This window comes from Haemaphysalis longicornis, unplaced genomic scaffold (genome assembly GCF_048455015.1).
Source record: "Haemaphysalis longicornis isolate Haplotype H1 unplaced genomic scaffold, Haemaphysalis longicornis Haplotype H1 scaffold_2, whole genome shotgun sequence".
Taxonomy (NCBI): domain Eukaryota; kingdom Metazoa; phylum Arthropoda; class Arachnida; order Ixodida; family Ixodidae; genus Haemaphysalis; species Haemaphysalis longicornis.
In genome coordinates, this window is record NW_027526295.1 from 232,512,123 (window position 1) to 232,532,784 (window position 20,662).

Sequence of the window (20,662 nt, forward strand, 5' to 3'; positions counted from 1 at the left end):
CCGAACAACAGGCACCCGAGACTCGAGCTACCAGAGTTTAAAAAAATATAACATACAGGGACAACACAAACCTGGTTGTACATTAGTTGTTTATACATGTTTTCTTCTTAAAGCGCACAATCCTGTCGTAGCAGTGAGGAGGCGTACCTCGGTTTCCTCCCCGAACGGGTATTGCGGAACCGATTTTTCCGGAACCATTTTTCCTACCTTGACTTTGGGGCCGTTTATTTCAAGACCCTTTCCTCTGGTACCGTTTTTTCCGGAAACATTTTTCCAGGACCATTTTTACCTTGCAGCTCTTGCAGCTCTTGCCACACTATCCTATTCTAATTTTTTTATTATTATAATGGAAGAAAGCGAGGAGAATGCTGCATCCAACAACGTTCGGAGTGTCAATATGCCCGCTTGAAGAGCTAGTTGCCGATGGGGCCACCGGCGGCGAAGAAGGAGCGTTTTCCAGGGAGAGGAGAGAGAGAGAGAGAGAGAGAGAGAGAGAGAGAGAGAGAGAGAGAGAGAGAGAGAGAGAGAGAGAGAGAGAGAGAGAGAGAGAGAGAGAGAGAGAGAGAGAGAGAGAACTTTGATTGAGCAGAGCTAATGGACGTCGTCGATGGCGATGGGAGTGGTTCTTCTTCACGGGACCCATAAGCTTCTCTAGCCGGCCGGCTACTGGAGATCAGGACGAGCTGGTCTTCCAGGGCGGGGCTGGTTAGCATGGTCTCCCATCACTCATTTAGGGAGGATTATGGATGGGGTGGAGTATTGGGAAAGGTAAGAGGTGGGGGATTGGCTTGACGAAATCGCATACTCCAATAACGTGTTGGAGCGTGCCTGAGTATTGAAGAAATTACGTTCCTTCTCGTGCCTTTCCTGGTACATCTTGTTTTGTAGGTATGGCTGCGCGAAGCATCCTGCCTGTATTTGCCCGTAAAACCGCTGGCTGTTCTCTGCTAAGCGATTGTGAGAATCGTAGTACGCCGCCTCTTCGTCCTTAGATGGTTCGTCATGTCCCTACAGCTAATTGTGGACTGTGGCTCTCCTTCCTGTACCCGGTGTTACATCTCTCGGGCGAACTGGTGGGCAAGTTCGTTGCCCTCCAGCCCAGAGTGAGCCGGCGGCCATATCAACTCACTCTCCTTTCAGATACGTCGCGTTTACTCTTGAGAATATCTAGTGTCGCAAGAGACACCCACCCCTTTCTGTAGCTGTTATACGCCTTTTGCGAGTCAGTGAAAATTCTTCTAACGTTGCGCTGCACGAGTGCTAGCGCTATCGCGGCCTCGTCTACCACCTCCGGAAAAGTCGCCTTGATGGGGGCGCAGGTTACGAGCACACCCCGCGTCTTAACTGCCAGCATTACTTTTGATGAAAACTTGGTAAAGAAGCGTCTCTGATAGGAGCGACTCGATCTTCTTTTTCTTCTATTTGATCTATAGCCGCTATACGAGCCGCTCTGCGGCCGTCGTTACGACCCGGCCTCAATGTTTCGAGGCCGAGGATTACTGTCGATTTTATGCGCCCATAAGTTGGGCTACGGCCCCGTTTTCTTCCGGTCTGCCTCTTCCCAGCCCAACTAGGCAAGAACGCGACGCCCCGCCGAATTTTGACTGGGCCCAACTCTTTGATTAGACAGATGAGCTTCTATTAACTCTTCAACGACGTTGTACCTGGCCATGCCGAGGAGCTTGTCGGTCGACGAATGTTTCGGCATGCCCAGCGCCATCTTGGTTGCCTTGCGTATGATGACGTTCAACTGGTCCCTGTCTTTCTTGAGTAACTTGAGGTATGGCGCCGCGTAAACGATGCGCGACGTCACGAAGGTCTGTACGAGCATCATTGCATCCTCTTGCTTCAATTCTCCTCTCCGGTTCATGACTCTTCAGATCATGTTCGGATATTTGTTCTGTAGAAACCTTGGTCTTGTCGATCCACGCCGTCGCCTTTTTTGTTCTGGAAGATGACACCCAGGATGCGTGCTTGCGTGATTGGTGTGATGTTCGTCCCGTCGAACATAACGCTGAGGGACGTCGTGGGTATGACCGCGACGCGCGGAACGGTGCACCCAGCAAGTTTGTTTCTCGAGCTGGGCGACACTGGAGCCAACGAGACTGGTCATTGTGTCCTTAGGGGCTTCTTCGGAGGCTTTTTCTTGCGCACAATAGAGGTTGCGCCAGCTCATGGTGAATGTATAGCTTTTTCTTGCGTGTGTGCGGGGACGGCGTCGGAGACTGTGAACTCCGCTGGGCCTGTCAAATTTTTAGCGGAAACCGAAAATATGACTGAAAAAATATATGGGGGAGATAGAAATTTCACGAAGGGAGCTGGCTGTTGGGACGAAGACTTAAAGGAGCCATGAAGAGAAAACACAAGTTTGGTTCATTCGAAAGATTGCCTCGTTAGAACCATAACGACACCACTTATAACGCAAACTTCGCTCAAATAAGCTACATAATTAGGAAAAACGGGAATGGTCATGCGACCCACCAGCTCATTTCCCGCAACAGAACCTATGCGTCACATGGGCTAAGCTCTGCGATTGGCGGAGGCCGCAAAAGCAAACGCATGTTAGGCAGGGCTTACAGCTTGCATAGCGAGCTAAATGCCCGTGAAACATACTGCACATTCTTTTTATGACAAAGAACGGTGGAGTAAACGGTTGAAGGTCCGAACGAACTCGCAAGCGTGTGCGCCAATGCGTACGAAACTAGCGCGCCGGCCGAGCTCGACATCTCGCCGTCGCGCAGACGAATTTTCGGGTTCGAGGCTCTTCGGGGCCAACGAACCGTTCAGCACGCACAGCCGCGACCTTGCTTCGTATCGTAATCCCTTCACAGGAGGTTGGCCGTCATATCGCCAACCAGCAAAGGTAAAAATAGAAACGAGGGGAGTAAGGAACAGCAAGAAGCGACGAGATAGTGCCAGTCGTCGCGTAAGTTTCGAATGGTGTTGGTTTGCTGCTGTCGTTACGAGCTCGTTTCCAGTTTACAACCACTGAAAACTTCAGTTTGTTCAGTTACGGCAGGGACCCTTACGTTAGCTCACTCTTGGAACATGCTGGCGCTCGTGCCGACTTCGTCAAATCGCTCTGACCTTGGGGAAAAAAAATGCCGTAAACACCGCGCATTGACGCTCGTATCTTCTGGTCGAAGCAGAGAGCTCGCGCGAACGGATTTCCATACACGACACCGGCCAACTGGCATAAGTGATACTGCTACTGAAATTGAACTATTATTAACCGTAATCAAAATACGGCACATACGTACCAGTCTATATTCGTCCGTCGCGACGGGGCTGACGAGCAGCGGTGCCGACGCTGGGCGTTCGTCTGTTGTGGCTATCGCGGAATGGTCGCTTTCCCGTCCACCGCGTATCCCACAACCCTTGCCGCTCGTGCACTTAGAAGCATTGAGCGTTTTTTGTGGTGTGAGGTTGTTAAATGCAAGCCCGAGCTCCTCGGCGAGAGTTTTGTTCTCCGGATCAGGCGATTCCATGACTAGGGCTGCGGGTGCACTAGGTTTTACTAGTATTTTTAAAATGGCCGCCGTCTCGATCGACTCCCGCGTGTGGGTGCTATATGGAGTCGACATACTAAGTATCTGTTTCATGGACCGGCTCTATGACGCCATTGTACACGTCACGGAATGTTCAATTTTAGCGGGAGATTTAAAATTTTGGCTTAAATTGCCTTATTTATCAGTGAATAAAGCATCATTTGCTTCCGGGAAAGCGCTTGGGGTACTATGAAACACCTAATCTTTCGAATAAAACAAACTTTTGTTTTCTCTTCATGGCTCCTTTAAGATGAAATGAAAATAACTGCGAAAACATGAACTGAAGGTTGTTTGAGAAGACCAAATGCACAGTCCCCCTTCCCCCTTCTCCAAAGTCTTGGGGAAGGGGGAAGGGGGTACAACCAGGGATGCAACAACGGTTGAGAAAGTCGAGCCGTCGCAATTTTTCTGAGTTGTATACTCCTTTCACCAACAGGACGATATTCTAGACGTGTCTGTAAAACAACTGGTGACAACAGTGTCTGCAAATTCATTTTAGCGTGAGAGCGCAGCCCATATAAAAGTGTAACAATACTGCGCTTGTGTTGGTGTCACCTTTCTCTCTGTCCCCGTATCGAGTGCGCAAAAGTTACCGTTAACATATAAAACTTTTCACAAGATTTTCTGCACCATGAGGGGGCAACCCGGTGTTTGTAAAGCTGCTTTCACTGGATAGTGGGAGTGTGCTTTCACTTAGAAAAAATTACTTGTAGAATGCCTTATACCATCGTAAACACCCGCTGATGTGCGTGCGGCACAAAAGAGCGAATGCAGATTAATGTAAACTAGAAATATCTGCAAAATAATTTATTCAGTTGGCTGCGTAACAGGAGTTCCCTGAACTAGGTGTTAAACATGAGTATGGAAATGGTCAATTTTTAAAAATAACTGGTAAGAATCAAACAGGGCATTGACCTAAATATGCAATCAGTGGATTGTTGTCCATAACTCACGTTACGCGGAAATGAGGATTTAACGGTTGTTTCAAGCAATCAAGCACCCGGTAATCAAGCAATCAAGCAGCGCTGTGGTTTGTCCTCTCCTTCCTTAGTGTCCGTGGGTAATTGCGCTACCATCAAGACGTTCCAAACCCATTAATTCGTTTACCGAAAAGTCCGTGCACCAAAATCTCCATACACCGATATATCTGTGCATCCAAATGCCCGCACCGAAACGTCCTGTACCGAAATGTCCTAGATCGCCTCCCACGTAGTCCTACTTGCGCGAGATTCTGACAGGAGTAGTGAGATTCCCTCGCGAAAAAGAAGGAAGTGCTCCGTTCCCACTCAGGCCGTGGATAAACTAAACTTGAACGGGAGCTGGATTAACTGAGATGACAGGGCGTTCTGATGAAGTATCAGAATTTCATCTTACCCTGACATTAATGTTATGTTATACCGGAGCCAGACGTTGAGGAAAGTGTAATTCGCGTGCAGTTGGCTCTAGCTTCAAACCACGGACGTATTTCGTGCAGATATTGCTGGGAAAAAGCCGCCTGACATTCTGACCTAAGACTGCGAACTGCGAAACCTGCATAGTATTAAAGTAAAAATGTTATGCTCTGGTAACTTTAGAAGTAATTTAACGCCAGCGGTTGCGTAATTGCTTTACTGGGATTCCAGACTTCCGGGACGGAGCGTAATCTCGCAGGTTTTGCAGGAAACCTGCATGTGGGCAATATTTAAAAAGGGAGAAAACAGAGAACCTAGGGTTGTATCAAGTCTTCATTCCACATGCACATTCAACGCCTTCAGCGTGGATGTTGTCCAGCCGCTGAGCGATCACCTGGACAGGTCCTACATTTCCCAGTATTGATAGTCAGGATTTTTTAAAGGATCCGGTGTTTGCATTAACGTCGTTCGTTCTTGGCACTACCTATACTAAATCAATTAAGTTCTATCTTTCTCCCCCGCGCATGCTCTCGCTGTTGCTCCCAAGCATTGGTAAGATCGCTTTTCGCTCAAAATTAAATACAGCCGTGTGTGTGTGTGTGTGTGTGGGGGGGGGGGGGGGGGGTTCGGTTCCGCATCCTCGATTTAATATCACACCTGCCAGCGAGAAAACACGTTGTCGTGCTCTTGTCGTTCAGAAAAAGGACAGAACTTCACGATTGTGAGAAAGGAGACCGCCAAGGTGTCGTGACTCGGTTCACCATCAAAAGCAGATGTCCTGTTTGTTTCGCGTGTCACCTTCATAGCAGTGTACGCTGCCATGGTGTGTTTAGCCGACCTTATTGAAATTACCACTCTGTATTTCCAGTACATTGCTTGAAAAAACAGCCCCGGTTGCAATAACTTCTCATTAACCGGCATCTTTACAAGCGGAGCAGTCTAAGCTTGAGTTCCAGCCGTGCTGGACGTGCCGTCCCAAAAATCGGCGCAGCAAGGTGGAGAGGAGCAAAATGCTAGGCCAAAAAGTGTGGGGGAGAAGTGTCGAGGAGGCAAGGAGCCTACGAGAAGGTGTGGGGAGTGCGCGTGGTGGCGCAGCTGTTCGGGTGGAGACGCGAACGTCATGGATCGGCTGCGCCTGCACTCTTAGCCAAAAGGGAGCAACAGGGGAGCGCCATTGCTCCTCTTGGGGACTAACTGCGTTGCCACAACCGTTAGTACCCTACGGGAGTAAATGCAAGGGGACTAACGGTTACTCCCCCAACCGTTCGTCATTAACGGATGAACGGTTGTTCCGTTCCGTTACCCCCACGAAGACGACCTAACAGTGGTGAAAAAAAAAAAATGCCGCTGACGGCATTTGTTTGTCTATCGGAGGCGTTTGTCTATCGCACATCGCCGCTCCGTGCCACGAGTCGCCGTTTCACTTAGACAAGGCGCTTTTTTTTCTTATTTTTAAAACTAAAATTTGTTCCTATGACACTATATAAAAGAATTTGTGTTGGCAGCTACGTTTGTTGGAAAATTATGAAACTGAACAGACATATGCGGCAGATCGCATAGCAGCGATGCCATTGCAGGGGGGAGTAACTGCTTGGTTTTTCGTCCCTCCGTTGCTCTCTAGATCGGAGGGGATGAACATTTATTCCGCGCATTATGCACACGGCACGCACGCTCCGACAGTTACTCCTCTTTAGGAGCGACGGTCGCTCGCGAAGACTAACGGCTATAGTTACTCCTTTTCTCGTCCTTTTTATCCAAGAGTGTTGCGATGACGTAAGCTTTGACGTCCAGGTGTTCTCCTAGTTGAGAGAGACAGCGTGCACTCCCCGCCGTCAGTGTCCGATCTACTGATAAGATGGGCAGACCCAAGAAGGTGCTCTCTCCCGAGGAAGAAGTGGAGCGTTGGCGAAGGAAGCGGGGAGCCGATTGTGAACGTGTCAAGCGGCGCCAACAAGATCCAGAATTCCGGGCGAGGACTGCCGGAGCTGAAAATATTCGGCCATCAATGCAATTGAGATGCGAAGACTGAGGAAACAGCGGCGCTGGTGGTCTTCGATACCAGCAGTAGCGCAGTAGCAGCAGCCTTACTAGAAGAAAAGAGCATCGTCGTGATGGGTGGAGAGGGAGGGGGTGTGGAAGCTACTGGAACACCAAGTTAAAAGACCATAGAAAGGGCCAAGTTAAAGCTAGCGAACGGCCAATATAAAACTAACGACGTTAAAGCCATGGAAAAGCGAAGTAATAGAAATGCTATAGAAATGGTACATTTAAAGCTAAGGAAACAGCCAAGTTAAAGTTAGTAAGGACCACCAGCTTTGCTGTTTCGTCAGTCTTCGCGTCTCAATTGCGAAGGTGGTCGAATTTTTTAGTCATGCATTAGGCGCGAAAGGTCGTTTAAATCCCACAGATGGGAGTTTTGGCGTATTTCTGGAACGCAAGTTACTCCTGTGCTTCTGAGAGCACACCCGCCGCGGTGGCTCAGTGGCTAAGGCGTTGCGCTGCTGAGCACGAGGTCGCGGGTTCGATTCCCGGCCGCGGCGGCCGCTTTTCTGATGGAGGCGAAAAGCAAAAACGCCCGTGTGTACGAGATTTCGGCGCACGATAAAGATCCCCAGGTGGTCAAAATTAATCCGGAGCCCTCCACTACGGCGCGCCTCATCGCCTGCGTTGCGTCGGCGCGTTAAACCCCACAATCAATCAATCAATCTGAGAGCACATTTTCATGGTGGAGTCGCTGGATCACTTCTAAGCCTATTAATGCTTTTAGGCTTCCATTGCCGTTACGAAGCGATGATGACGACAGCGTAATCATCGATGTTAAGCTTTGCAAACCGACATTCTCAGGGTTTTTACCTTTCTCTCCGCAGGTGCTGAGGAAGAAGTACTACAACATGGTCGAGGATCTAAAGGGGAAAATACGAGTCTACTGCAGGGTCAAGCCTCTGGAAACGGACCGACCGAACAAGGTGTTGTTTCCTCTCTTCATGTTCACCCACTGCATACCGACTGTCGCTTTCTAAACATTTGTTGCATAAAAAATGGTGGCTTTTTTTGTTAATGTAGAAAATATACTGTGCCTTACCACAAAAAATAAGTTGCACGCAACCCACGCACGCCGCGATGCATTGCCACCGCCATCAACATCATCATGACAAGGACAGAAGAAACACTTCGAGGAATGTCACTTGGAAAAATTGAAGCGCATGTAAAACAGAAACGCGCAAAAAGTGTTTTTTCACGTCCATAGATAACGATATGGCTTTCGTGTCGGTCTGAACATAGCCTCACCCTAGCTCGTGGCAGATTTTATGAACAGGTAAGCAATCCTATAACTCCGTTTTATTGCCAACTCGGGTGAACTAAGCTGAGCCAAAACAACCAGGAGTACGACGTACTACATATGCTGTACGGCTGTTGCATGCCGATTATGGGCGACAGCATGGCGTTGTAAGCTCATCCAAGTTGTCATTTCACCGCGCAACAGGCCTTGAATATTAAGACTAAACCCGCGCACTCGTGGGGTTGCGTGATCAAAGACGTCATCTGTGCTGAATATTGTTCTTTTCTTAAATAGCACGTCTTTTTGCGCCCATTTTGAATTCCCGCCGTATGGTGCTGTTACGAATGGGCCAGCGCCGCAGTACTTCCCCGCATCACTCCTCGGTTGTGCGGCGAAGCCACTCGTGCGCCTTCGAAAACAGGCGCAATCATGTCGGCAACAAGTTGCGACAAAGCCTCGTCAGACGCTTCGCTCTCTGCGCATTCGGCGGCTGCCTACGGCGGCTGAACTTCGGCGGCTGCCTGCGTGGCTCGTCTCCACGCTCTTCAAGGACAGAGGCCCCGGTGATCGCAACGGAGTCCTCCTCTCTCCCCTCTCTCGGACTCAACGTGCCCGAGGCTATGAACAGCTTACGAACTCTGGAAAGAGTGTAGTGCGTGTTCCAGCGTGTTGGCGTTTGACCGTTACCGCTTTCGGGTATAAATAGAGCTCCCAAGCGTTGTAAACCATTCCTGTTAGAGCAGCGAATCGATGTTGTCGCTCTGCTCGAGTCCTGTATTGTAACCTCGCCCGTCGGGGCATTGTTCTTTGGCTTCGGCTCACCTCTCGCTATGAAGTAAACAGTTACGTTAGCCTACGGCTTCTGGACTTCTTCACGGCTGCAACAGCGGCTGGCCGCTCGCATCATACACGCTACCACTCGTATGTCGGAGGCCACGGAGCTCGGATCGGGTGCCCCCGCCCGGTCGCAACAACTGGTGGCAGCGGTGGGATGGCAACTTCGTAACACCTGAAGCCAGCGGTGCGAGACCCAACACCACGGACGTCAAGGCGGCTTCGGACTTCGCAGAATTCACGGCGGTCAAGGGTGAGTGCGGGACTTTTCTTCACTGAGTTTTACCAGGCTTCTGAGGATAGCTGGTAGGGCGAGTGTTTTTGTCGCGTGGGTTATTCGCGCAAAACATTTTTGGAGCAGTGGGAAAGCAGTACTCTAGACCGGCCATGAATTTGAAAGCGTTGAAAAAACCGCAGTTGTTGGAGCTTGCAAAAGAGTTGCGCTTGGATGTTACGGACGCGCTGAGAAAGCCAGAGCTGATACAGGCTATACTCGCTGTCGGGGCTGACGATGAGGAGCTGTCGGAATGCATTGAGCTGATCAATGGCAGGGAGACCGCGAAACGTCAGGCCGCCGAGGCAGAGGCTAAACGTCAGGCCGCCGAGGCAGAGGCAGAGGCTGAGGCTGAGCGCCAGCGTGAGGAGTTCGAGAGGCAGATGCGGTGGTACGCTCTCGATATCGAGCGAATCCGAAGGGAAAGGAAGAGGCTCGAAAGAGAGAGACTGCAATGGGAGAACAAGAACCTAGAGCACGAAATTCAACTCGAGCAGGAAGAAGCGAAGCCCGAGTTAGAATTGTTGCTCGAGAAAGACCTCGTTGTCGTGGATAGAGAAACTGGCCACGGTAACGAAAAGAAAGTAGCAGACGCTCGGGAGCGCGAGTCGGAAGCGACCGTTGCTGCCCCGCAGCGCGTCAAGGTTGCTGAGAGAGATAACGACGACGCATTAGCTCAGACTGTCGGCAGAGGCGGCAGAGGGCAGTGCCTGTCCACTGAGTGCGATAATGTGTCAGCGTTTGTTTTGGAGATCTCGGCGGAGTGTTCGGATGGTTCAAATTCGCGGGACGCCTTGGGAGCGGCTACCGGTCTGAACATGAACATTTCGCGAGATAGCGAGGTTTCGCGGGAGTGCGGAAACCATGAGGCTACCGAAAGGCAACACGACTCCGCTGAAACGGAGGTTGTTCTTTCGTACGGTAGTGCAGAAACGAGCGATGTGGTGGCAAAGCCTGCATCCGAGGCAGCGAACGGTTTGCACGGTTCAGTTGGGAGAAATGACGATCTCGCCACTGAGCAAGCCGATTCCGTCCTGCTACCAGCTCAGGAGGAATGCGTAACCGATGAGGTTACCGAGAGACCGCACGAGTCCGCTGAAACAGAGGTTCTTTCGTACGGTAGTGCAGAAACGAGCGACGTGGTGGCAAAGCCTGCTGCCGAGGCAGCGAGCGGTTTGCACAGCTCAGTTGGGAGTCATGACGATCTCGCCACTGAGCAAGCCGATTCCGTTCTGCCACCAGCTCAGGTAGCTGACCTCGAGCAACGGCCAGCCGAGCACGCAGAGATTCAGGTGTCGCGGGCGGCTGAGCCGTCTTTTGAGACAGGGCAGCTTGGATCTAGTGTAGCCTTGACAGCCGCAAAACAGAACGAAAACACCCTTCGGTGTTCGCTTGCTGAGGCTGTCGCCGTAAGCGCGAGGGACGACGAGGTAGTGACTGTACGAAGCTACCCGGTGTCTAAAGAGCTCGTCGTGCCCGTGTCACTCCCAGCTGATTCTCCCGATGATAGGACAATATGGGCTAAGCTAGTTGAGATTTCGGTGGCGCCTGTGGCTGAGCCGAAGTCGGGAACCGATCAGCCTAGAGGAGAGAACGTAAACACGTTCCGATGTTCGCTTGCCGAACGCGTTGGTGAAAAGGCGAACAAGAAGGATAGAGGGAAAATTTCCGCACGTACTTGTGGCGCGTGTTTCAGTGCGGGCACGCCCAGAGGCAAGGCCATGAGCTCGCTTCGCGCCAAGGGAACGCCGCCTCCGAAAAGGAGTGCGCGCCTGTCGTTTGAACGTTGGAAAATCTCGTTCGCTCCTCCGCGCGCTCGACTGTTGTCGAAGCGAACGGCCGGTGTCCTCTCACGCGGTCGCAGCAGCGTTCAGAGAACGGGTGCACCTAAAGTGCGATACAAGAAGGGGAAAACTCGGAGCAATGATGAGAGCTCGAATCGCAGCTCTCAGCGCGAGAAGTGGCTTGTAGACGCCTGACTTTCTCAATTTCATTGTTTTTCCTGACGCAGGTTTCGTCCTTTACGATTACGTTTCTTTTTGTGTGGGACATTTCCAATCAAGCGAAATGTCACCTTTCAGGTTTGTCACTTGTCTAAAGTACTGCTGGGCAAAAATATAACTAGAGTAGTTAGTTATTAGCGTATTTTATCGCAACTAAAAGCCTGGTAGATCTTCAGTGTTGATTTGTCTTCGCACTTGCCGGCGATGCGGTTGTGTCTTCCTGTGTTGTTCTGTTGCTTGCCTGACCAAGCCAGAGACGTTCTTGGGGAGCCACTACTCGTCCAGTGACCCGCCGGTGAAGCTCCAGCACGGTGTCGTACAGCCAAGGCCTGGAGTCGAGCGTCTGCCGAACACTTCACTTCGACAGCATCCCTCCGGACAACGGTTGCAGACCCTTATCCATCGGGATCTCGGACCCCCGGCGGAGAAGCTGTTACGAATGGGCCAGCGCCGCAGTACTTCCCCGCATCACTCCTCGGTTGTGCGGCGAAGCCACTCGTGCGCCTTCGAAAACAGGCGCAATCATGTCGGCAACAAGTTGCGACAAAGCCTCGTCAGACGCTTCGCTCTCTGCGCATTCGGCGGCTGCCTACGGCGGCTGAACTTCGGCGGCTGCCTGCGTGGCTCGTCTCCACGCTCTTCAAGGACAGAGGCCCCGGTGATCGCAACGGAGTCCTCCTCTCTCCCCTCTCTCGGACTCAACGTGCCCGAGGCTATGAACAGCTTACGAACTCTGGAAAGAGTGTAGTGCGTGTTCCAGCGTGTTGGCGTTTGACCGTTACCGCTTTCGGGTATAAATAGAGCTCCCAAGCGTTGTAAACCATTCCTGTTAGAGCAGCGAATCGATGTTGTCGCTCTGCTCGAGTCCTGTATTGTAACCTCGCCCGTCGGGGCATTGTTCTTTGGCTTCGGCTCACCTCTCGCTATGAAGTAAACAGTTACGTTAGCCTACGGCTTCTGGACTTCTTCACGGCTGCAACAGCGGCTGGCCGCTCGCATCATACACGCTACCACTCGTATGTCGGAGGCCACGGAGCTCGGATCGGGTGCCCCCGCCCGGTCGCAACAGTGCTGAAATTACGCATCACGAATGAGAGACCCCTTCTATTGGTCAGGTTTTTTTTTTCAGACTTATGGTACCCCGCAAGCGTCAGTCTTGCCTCCTCTGCTCTCTATCGACGTCGACATTTCCGGAGTGGATAGTCTTTCTTGGGCCACCTAAACGCACATATTTTTCACCGACTGGCTGTATGGTACGGGATTCAGCCATCGGGCCAAAGTGGAATGCTTGAACGCGAAGTATGGAAAGTCGGGACCGTTCCAAGCTGCAAATACTGCTGGAATGGCTCATACCCACATGTCCATACCTCGAGAAAATGGGAGGCAAAATTTGAGTGCATAACTGGAGAGCATCAGCTTTCGTTTAATTACTAATACACGTTCTATTAGTCTTTACGATAGCAAGTGAGAGAAACAACGCGTTAGAAAAACGATGTCAAAGTGGGTCAAGATGAAATTAAACACTAACAAAAGATATTGGCACGGGTTGTTTCAAGCACAAGAAAAAACAAAAGTTAAGAAAAGTATGTGTGGTGTCGCAGCAGATGCCACGAGAACAGTGCGAAAACGGGGAAATTGAATAAACTGAGCATTTATTTTGTTTAATGTTGTCACGAAGCCAGAGACGACGCGGTTGTCTTGAAGGAAAGCACGTTTATTGGAGCGAACTTGTGCTCCCCTAACAACTCAAATAATACACGGGCGGCGAAGCAGCAGTCAGCAAAGTGACGTACTCAAGCGAGCGTCGGAGATCGAATGCCATGGCCTCTGCTCTGCAGGCTTTTATCTTTCGACGCACGTGTTTCTGGAACCCTCGATTCGCACCCAGAACATTGTAGATCACAGAAGATTATTCTGGGCTAGTGACGTTTAGGGCGAAACAGTCTGCTTATCTGAATGTGATAGCCCGTGCGGCATAAAAGTAAAGAATTGAAGACGCGCTTCGTTTGGAACGCAGATAACACAGCCGGGCGTGGCCCGACAGTAAAAACAAACAATAAATAAACAAACCCAGACATCGTTCGCGGCAATATGTAAGAAGTAAGAGGAGAGGGGCAGAGAATGAAAAAAAAAAAAAAAGGGGGGGGGGGGCATTGCTTGGAAGGGGTAGAAGAATACTATCATCTTTCGGAGACACCTGCAGTGAACAAAGCATATGCGTGGCCAATTTTTCCTTGTTTAGTATTGGCAAAGAGCACGACCACGGGCGGCGCTGCGAAGCGCGTCTCCGTGACGTCGGCTTAGGGATTCTCGCATTTGTCGTCTGCTTCACTCGGGCTCGCTCTCCCGGCTGTTTCTTTGCACTTGGTTGACTTTGGATGCTTGTCCGCACTAGATTGTGTGTGCGCGTAACTTTTTATCGCAATAAAAGACTTAAAACCGCATAAACTAGCTCAGGGCGTGATTTAAAGTATAGTTTTCGATACCGCTCCGGAAGAAACATTGCCGACGTCACTCCATTCCTTGTGAAGTCGGTCCTGCGCGGAGCACCAAGAGTCGGAGCTATGCCTCCGCTCCTGTATCCAGCAATCTTTCCAAAAAAGGAAACAGTCAGCTGCTAATAACTGACAACAGCGAAAATGCAAGACAAAAACGAATTCCCAGGCCTTCGGGGCTGTCGGCTTTGGCAAAAGGCATTACGATTCCCGGTAATCGTATATAAAGTAAAACAGTTTTTGCAACCCAGCCGAACTCTCGAAAGTATTGTATCACATCCCTTTACGTTGTCATGGGACGAAAGTGTGCCTACAGGCATTATAGGCCACAAAATGTAGGGTTACTTCCAAATAGCTTACTGTGTGTGGCGCGTGCTGGTCTTATACCAGGCTTCTAACCCGTACGGAGCCTTTTTGAGCACAACGAGTCACTTGTACGGTAAAAATACAGTAACACCATGTTTGTTCGGTACATTTCTCACATCCATATCTTCACAACATTCAGAGGTGCGTTACAGTAAAACTGCTTACAAGCGGAAAAGTAGGAGGAGGAGGGGAAAACTTTATTTAACAGTGAAATCGAGCTGGATAGTGGACGGGGTCCTTAGTCAGGACAAGAGAACAAGAGCAATTTTCTTAAATTTACAGAATGCCATCCCGGGTAGACCAGATTTGTTCTTTATGCCCGAAAGGCTTGGAAAACAATAAAGAGCTGCCTGTACATATTCATCGGTTTCGATTATTATTGTACTGGAAACCGACAAGTATCCTACTTATTGCGTTCGTTAGCGAGTATATCAAGCCTTTAACGCTGTAATCATGTCATAACGGTGCGGGTTGAGAGTCTGTCCGTTATAAAGATGGTCACGATAGAAATTCGGGGCACAAAAGCCGCCTTCGAGTACTCTGGACTGTCTGCGCCGCTTCTCAGTGGCGTAGCAGAAACATTTTCATTGCATTTGCATGTGAATAAACAACTCACGCGGCGGATATGCGCCTTCTTGCACGCAGCCTTAGCGAAAGCCGTGTACGAACTTATCTTGCAGAGAGCAAACCGAAGCGTTTCACGCTACCAAGTTTTTTCTGTTGCGTAATTTGGCTTCCCCAGCGCGGACTGGCGCAATTGCACAGGCAGACTTAGGAAAAACCACGAACTGCTATATTCCTTACAGCCTGAAAAATAAATCCACATGATTGTTGTGAAAACTCCCAAACAACCCCAAACTTCCTAATAAGACGTCTGTGACGGTGCAGAAAAAAGTGCGTAGGGGACAGAAAAAACATTCATCGGTTACAAGTCGCAACAACAACCAAAGAAATAGAAGACGGCCGTTTTATTTCGCGCTGTGCGGTGCTGGTGTAAGGGCCCGCTGCTTGGTGCGTATACTGTTGAATCTTCATAAGAGCATCTCAAAAATACTTTGGGGAAGCCTACACATTTGGATACTGATCGAGGAGCATTGAGCACTAAACCTCGCAAATAAGCTAGAAAGGACGAGTTGCACACGATATTCTGACCGATACTCTGAAGAAACTTGTACTGTCTCTCCACATGCGTTGCAGACTTCTTCGGAATACAGTTTGAAGTTATTTAGAGAGTTCAGAGGCTGTCAGAATAAATTAATTACGGGAAATACGCTTTTTAATGCATTAAAGCATCAAAGCGGACGATTTCTAGCACAGGCACTGCTTCCCCTCACAAGCGGAGTGTAGTTGACGACAGCGGCGCGAGTCCCTAAGTCGACGTCAGAGCCAGGGGGGGCCGCAGCATCTTTAGTGTCCTCTCGTTGTTGCCAATGTTTGCCTTTTTTTTTTTTTTTTTTTGAGGGTGTCTCATCATTGTCGCAAGACCATGCCCGTCCCGTGCGGAAAGGAATTACATAGGGTCAGCAGCTTGTGCACGTATAGCACCGGCCCGTCTCCGAACTTATCTTGCAGTGAGGAAACCGAAGCGTTTCACGCAACCGATTTCTTTTTCTGTTGCGTAATTTTACTTCCCCAGCGCAGACTGACGCAATGGCGCAGGCAGACTTACGAAAAACAATAACTGCTCGGCAGCCGCCTTTGCATTTATCTGCTCATATTCAACGCATTTCACAAGCATTGGACCGATGGATCGATGGCCATATTAGGCGGCACTGAAGCGAAGTGCAAGGCCGCCAAAATTCAATTGAAGGTATCGGCCTGTTTTTGTTTACGTAAGAAAGTCACGCTAAAATTGCTCGTCCACAATGCCGCGCTGACCGCGACTTGCGAGCGCCAGCCTCGTCATTTTCTAGAACTTCGTAGCGGAACATCTGTGAAACAAAAACACAGCCTGGTAATTGCATTTGTGCAGAATGAAGCCTGCGGTCGTCCTCAGGCAGCGCGCCGTGACTTCCAGGGCGTTACAAACTCCGCGGATGAGGGAGAAACAAGGGGTTTTTTGAAATGCGAAGTCTCCGTCAATACTGATGGCGGAGCAGAATTTTCGCGAAAGGAGGTTACGCTAGCTGCGCTATGCGGTACTGAGCGTGCTCCACAGCGTCAGCAGGGTGTGTTTGCTTAACCCATAGCGCGAAGGAAAAAAAATTGCAGGTGAATGCACCAACGCAATACGATTACACAACAGTGGCATGACTTGCAGCATTTGCCTTCTCCTGGGTAAATTATTAGCCATCTTAAGTTGTTATTACACTTATCAGAGATAGTAATTACCAGTTAACGTTGCTATAGTGTCGTTCTTTGTCTCCTGCTGTAGAGAATGAATAAATGATTTTTTTTTATTTTTTGTAGGATGGCTCTTTGGCCTAATAGGGGGGAAAATGGGTGTAGGAGAGAAGACAAAGAAAAGAAAGAAGTGCATACACAGATGCGTGTATATGCTGTACATTCACAATCACATGCAGCAATCAATGCCTGCCTCGTGAGCGAACGCCCAGAGGGAGAGCAGTGTGTCGCGGCTGTTGTTGTGGGGGGAGGTTTATTGGTGTAGGGTGGTGATGTGTGGTGGCAAGTACTGGGCACGGAGGTACTTGTAGCCAGGGCACTCTCACATCAGGTGACTCACTGTTGGGCCCACTTCGATGGCGCATGTGGAACAGCTCACTATGGGGTCCTGTTCCTGGTCGCCGTCGTCGTTGGAAGCGCTAGGCCTGCATTGTTCGTGGGCTCGCCATTTTGCGAGCACGTTTTCTGTCAGTGCGGCCCCCGTACGTGCCTTGTGTATGAGGACCTAAGCCCCCCGTGGCAGTCCTCGGGGCAGTGGGTGGTGGTTGGTGGGGATGTGCCGCCAAAGGGCGCGCCTTCACTCCTTCTTGGCTGCCAGAATTTCGGCTTTTGGGTCGGCGTCGTCTGGTGCGAGCATAGTCTGGGTCACCAAGGCGGAGCGGTCGTCCATATGATCGCTCGCCAACGCTTGTGCGGCTCCATCGCCAATGCCACCGGCGTGACCTGGTACACAGTCCACCCTCACCTCCACTGTGTAGTTCCTGTACAGCACTGTGCTTACCATTTTAATCTCATGAGCAAGCGTACCAGTCCTGGGGGTGCGGCCAAGGATTGTTATGGCCTCTCTACTGTCCGCGTAGATGACCACTCGCTCTCCTGTCTGCCTCAGTCCTCGACGGGTCTCCCCCCAAACCTCGTCTACTGCGCACAGGATGGCGGACAGTGCAATCTGGCCTGAGCTGGGTTGGTGCTCATACACGAGGATCTGTCTGCATGTGCCGATTTGGGAGATCGCAGCCAGCCTGGCTCTGTGCGTGATGGGGTCCCAGGTAGCTTCCGTGAGCACAGAGTTCCAGGTTCTGTCAGTACGGGAAGCTGCTGCTCTACGCTCAACTTCGTGGTCCTACTGATGGAACTTTTTTCACTGTGGTTTTGGAAGCTTGAGGAGAACATCAAGCCAAGGCTCCAGCAGGCGTGGCAGTTTGGGTGCATCGGGGGGTAGTTCTTTTGTGAGGGTGAGGAGTCCTCTGCCCGCAGTTGTGTTTTGCCGTCATAGTTAGTGGCCTTCATTGTGCGCCTTGATAAAGGCTTTAAGGCGAGGGAGGCCGAGTACCTGTAGAGCTCTTCAATCCTCGTGTGACGCGGCAGGCCAGTTAGTGCGCGGAGACATTCAAGATGGAGGACCTCTAGTTGTGCGTAGTGTGTTTGGTTCAACGTGAAGCAAGCTTGGAAGTGAGGGTTGCCAGGCATAATGCCCTGATGGTGTGTGTGCCGGCGCCGCCAAAGTGGTTGCCTCTGCGGCGGATGAGGTGGAGGTGCCGGCGCCACGTTGGCTTAAGCTGACGGATCCATTCCTTCGGTCCACCAACCTCTCTGAGGGGAACCCCAAGGATCCTCACCCACCACTCCGCTGGCCGGGTGATGGTCTTGCCGGCCAATGTAAGGCCTATCTTTGCTTGCTCCGAGTCGTAGCCACCTTCCAGGAGGAGGTTAGTCTTTTTCGGTGACGGCTGCATGCCAGTGAAAGGGAGGTAGTGATCGATGTTGTCAAGACTTGCTGCATGATTCCCTGTACTTCTGCTGTGGTTCAGTTCGTGCACTTGGGCTCCACCCACAGCGTGATGTCATCCTACCATAGTGTCGTCCTATTTTGCCTCCTTCACCGCAGTATGGGCGCCTTTGCTGTAAAGCACCCTTTACATGCGCGCCTCGATAAGGATGATATTCATTCGAGGGCATGCACAGCCGACATGTTCCTGGTAAATGCACCAACGTAGCGACATCAAAATCTGTGCACCTTTGCACTCAATGCCCTGAGTAAATGGGAAGCGATGGTTAGCGCGGCCACTTGCATCGGGTGGCTAATTGAAACAGAAGCCGAGACACGAGGGAGCTAAACTGCCAATAGAAAGCGCATGTTCAACAATCCGCCCTTCCTCATCGCCTTATCGATCGATTACCAACCTATAGCAACGGGGGGAAGGAATTCCTGCTATAGGAATGGAGCCGTATTTCTGAATGCGGTCGAGTGAAAGTGTGAGCTTGAATTTTGCACAGTTTTTCTTACGGTATCCCAATGCCGGCACACCCACACAGATGCGCTCATGTGCACCCACACACGTCTTTTTAAACATATGTTTCCTAGGGGAAGCTATCGACATTCTGGACGTGCGAACTACTCGAGAACAAAAGACACACTCTCATCATCGACATTCGAACGTCCCACGCTGGTTCTACGGCGAGTGGTCTGTCAGCGCTCTTCACGACTTGGTCGCTTCGCCGCAGGTGGCAATTGCGCTAAGCAACAAATCAAGCATTTCACTCCACTCATCGGAGCGAAGCAGTACGCGCGCAGCCTCGAAGAGACGCCAACGCGTGGGTATTAAAACGTAGTGCAGCCGAAGCCGGAGATATAGCTTGGCATTTAACAAACGAACAAGCAAACAAACAAACAAATAAATAAATAAATAAATAAATAAATAAATAAATAAATAAATAAATAAATAAATAAATAAATAAATAAATAAATAAATAAATAAATAAATAAATAAATAAATAAATAAATAAATAAATAAATAAATAAATAAATAAATAAATAAATAAATAAATAAATAAATAAATGTCACGAGAATTAGCTGCAACATTGAGATTTAGGTGCAAAAGGATTATGCCGGAAGTAAGCTTCAAGGCTCTGTGCGGGATTGTACATTCCAAAAAAGTGCTCGTTTAATTTCCCTCTTGGCCTAATCGCTTAGTCGCTCTCCTGCCCATTAAAATCTCTTATGTAGTTCTTAGTTGTCCCTCCATGTCGCACGACCGCTCGTCTACCGGCGCTCGGGCCTACTATCGACATTAGTGAGCATAGTGTGAACATAGCAAATATACGAGCACATTTTAATTGCATCCAAAACACGTTGCGCGAATAATATCTTCTAACAACTTTGCTGCTTACGAAATAATGCTGGAGCGCTACGCTCCTCGCTAGATCACGCCAGCTCAGTGAGACCCCCTCGAATTTCGCCTTTATTCTCTCAATCCTCGTCTACAGTGGCGCGTACCTGCCGACATGCCCTGCTTCGTTGCCTGTAGGTAGGAGTTGGCCTCCATTAACCTCTATTCACTCAACAGCGGAACGGCAACAGCCCTGCCTTATTGTGACGCATGTGTCCCACTGATGAGGCAAACCTCTTCCTCACTCAGAAAATGAAATTGCTTCCCCCTTATGGTGCTGGTTATCTCGGGTCTCCTAGCTGTTTTTGGACACAGGCCTGGCTCGTCCTATTCTCTTTTTCGAAAGTCCGCAGGCTTGTGTGAATATTTTAGGGGACATTGTCAGCGTGCAGCGGCCTGTGTTCGGACATGGGGACGTTTTTCCTCGTTAATTTCGCTCTCTCGTTTGACTCTGTTCTGCCGTGACGGTTACGTTGTATATTCATTTCTTTTTTAAATTCATATTGGAATTTTTCTTAGGGTGTAGCCAACCCGACGCCTTCTCTGGTTAGCATCCCTGCCTTCCTTAAGCTTTTGGAATACACGGCGCAGAATAGGTATGGGCTGGGGTCCACTCGGTGAACACACCCAATTAACTAAAACTAAGCAACCTCTATCACTGAAAAGAAAAGTATACAACCACAGCGTCCTTCCGGGGATGACGTATGGAGCCGAAACTTGGCGCCTTACTAAACAACTGGAAAGCAAACTTATATCGGCTCAACGAGCGAATAATGTTAGGAGTGACGTTAAGGGAGAGGAAACGAGCTTCCTGGATCGGGGAACAAACTTGAGTAGAGGATATCAATGTTCAAATAGAGAAAAAGAAATGGACTTGGGATGGCCATGTAGTTAGCCGGAACGACAACCGGTGGACATTTAAGGTGACAGAGTGGATACCGAGAGACGGATCTAGAC

The 20,662-nt window shown here is 50.0% G+C and overlaps 1 protein-coding gene across 1 annotated transcript in view; it reads left to right on the top strand.

Annotated features, from left to right (window-relative positions):
• LOC144170109 (uncharacterized) overlaps positions 1-20,662 on the top strand; it is a gene marked incomplete in the record, with an annotated part of 189,025 nt that overhangs the window by 129,644 nt on the left and 38,719 nt on the right. The window contains 1 exon segment of the mRNA XM_077699680.1: positions 7,807-7,905. Within this exon segment, the coding sequence (XP_077555806.1) occupies positions 7,807-7,905 (99 nt within the window).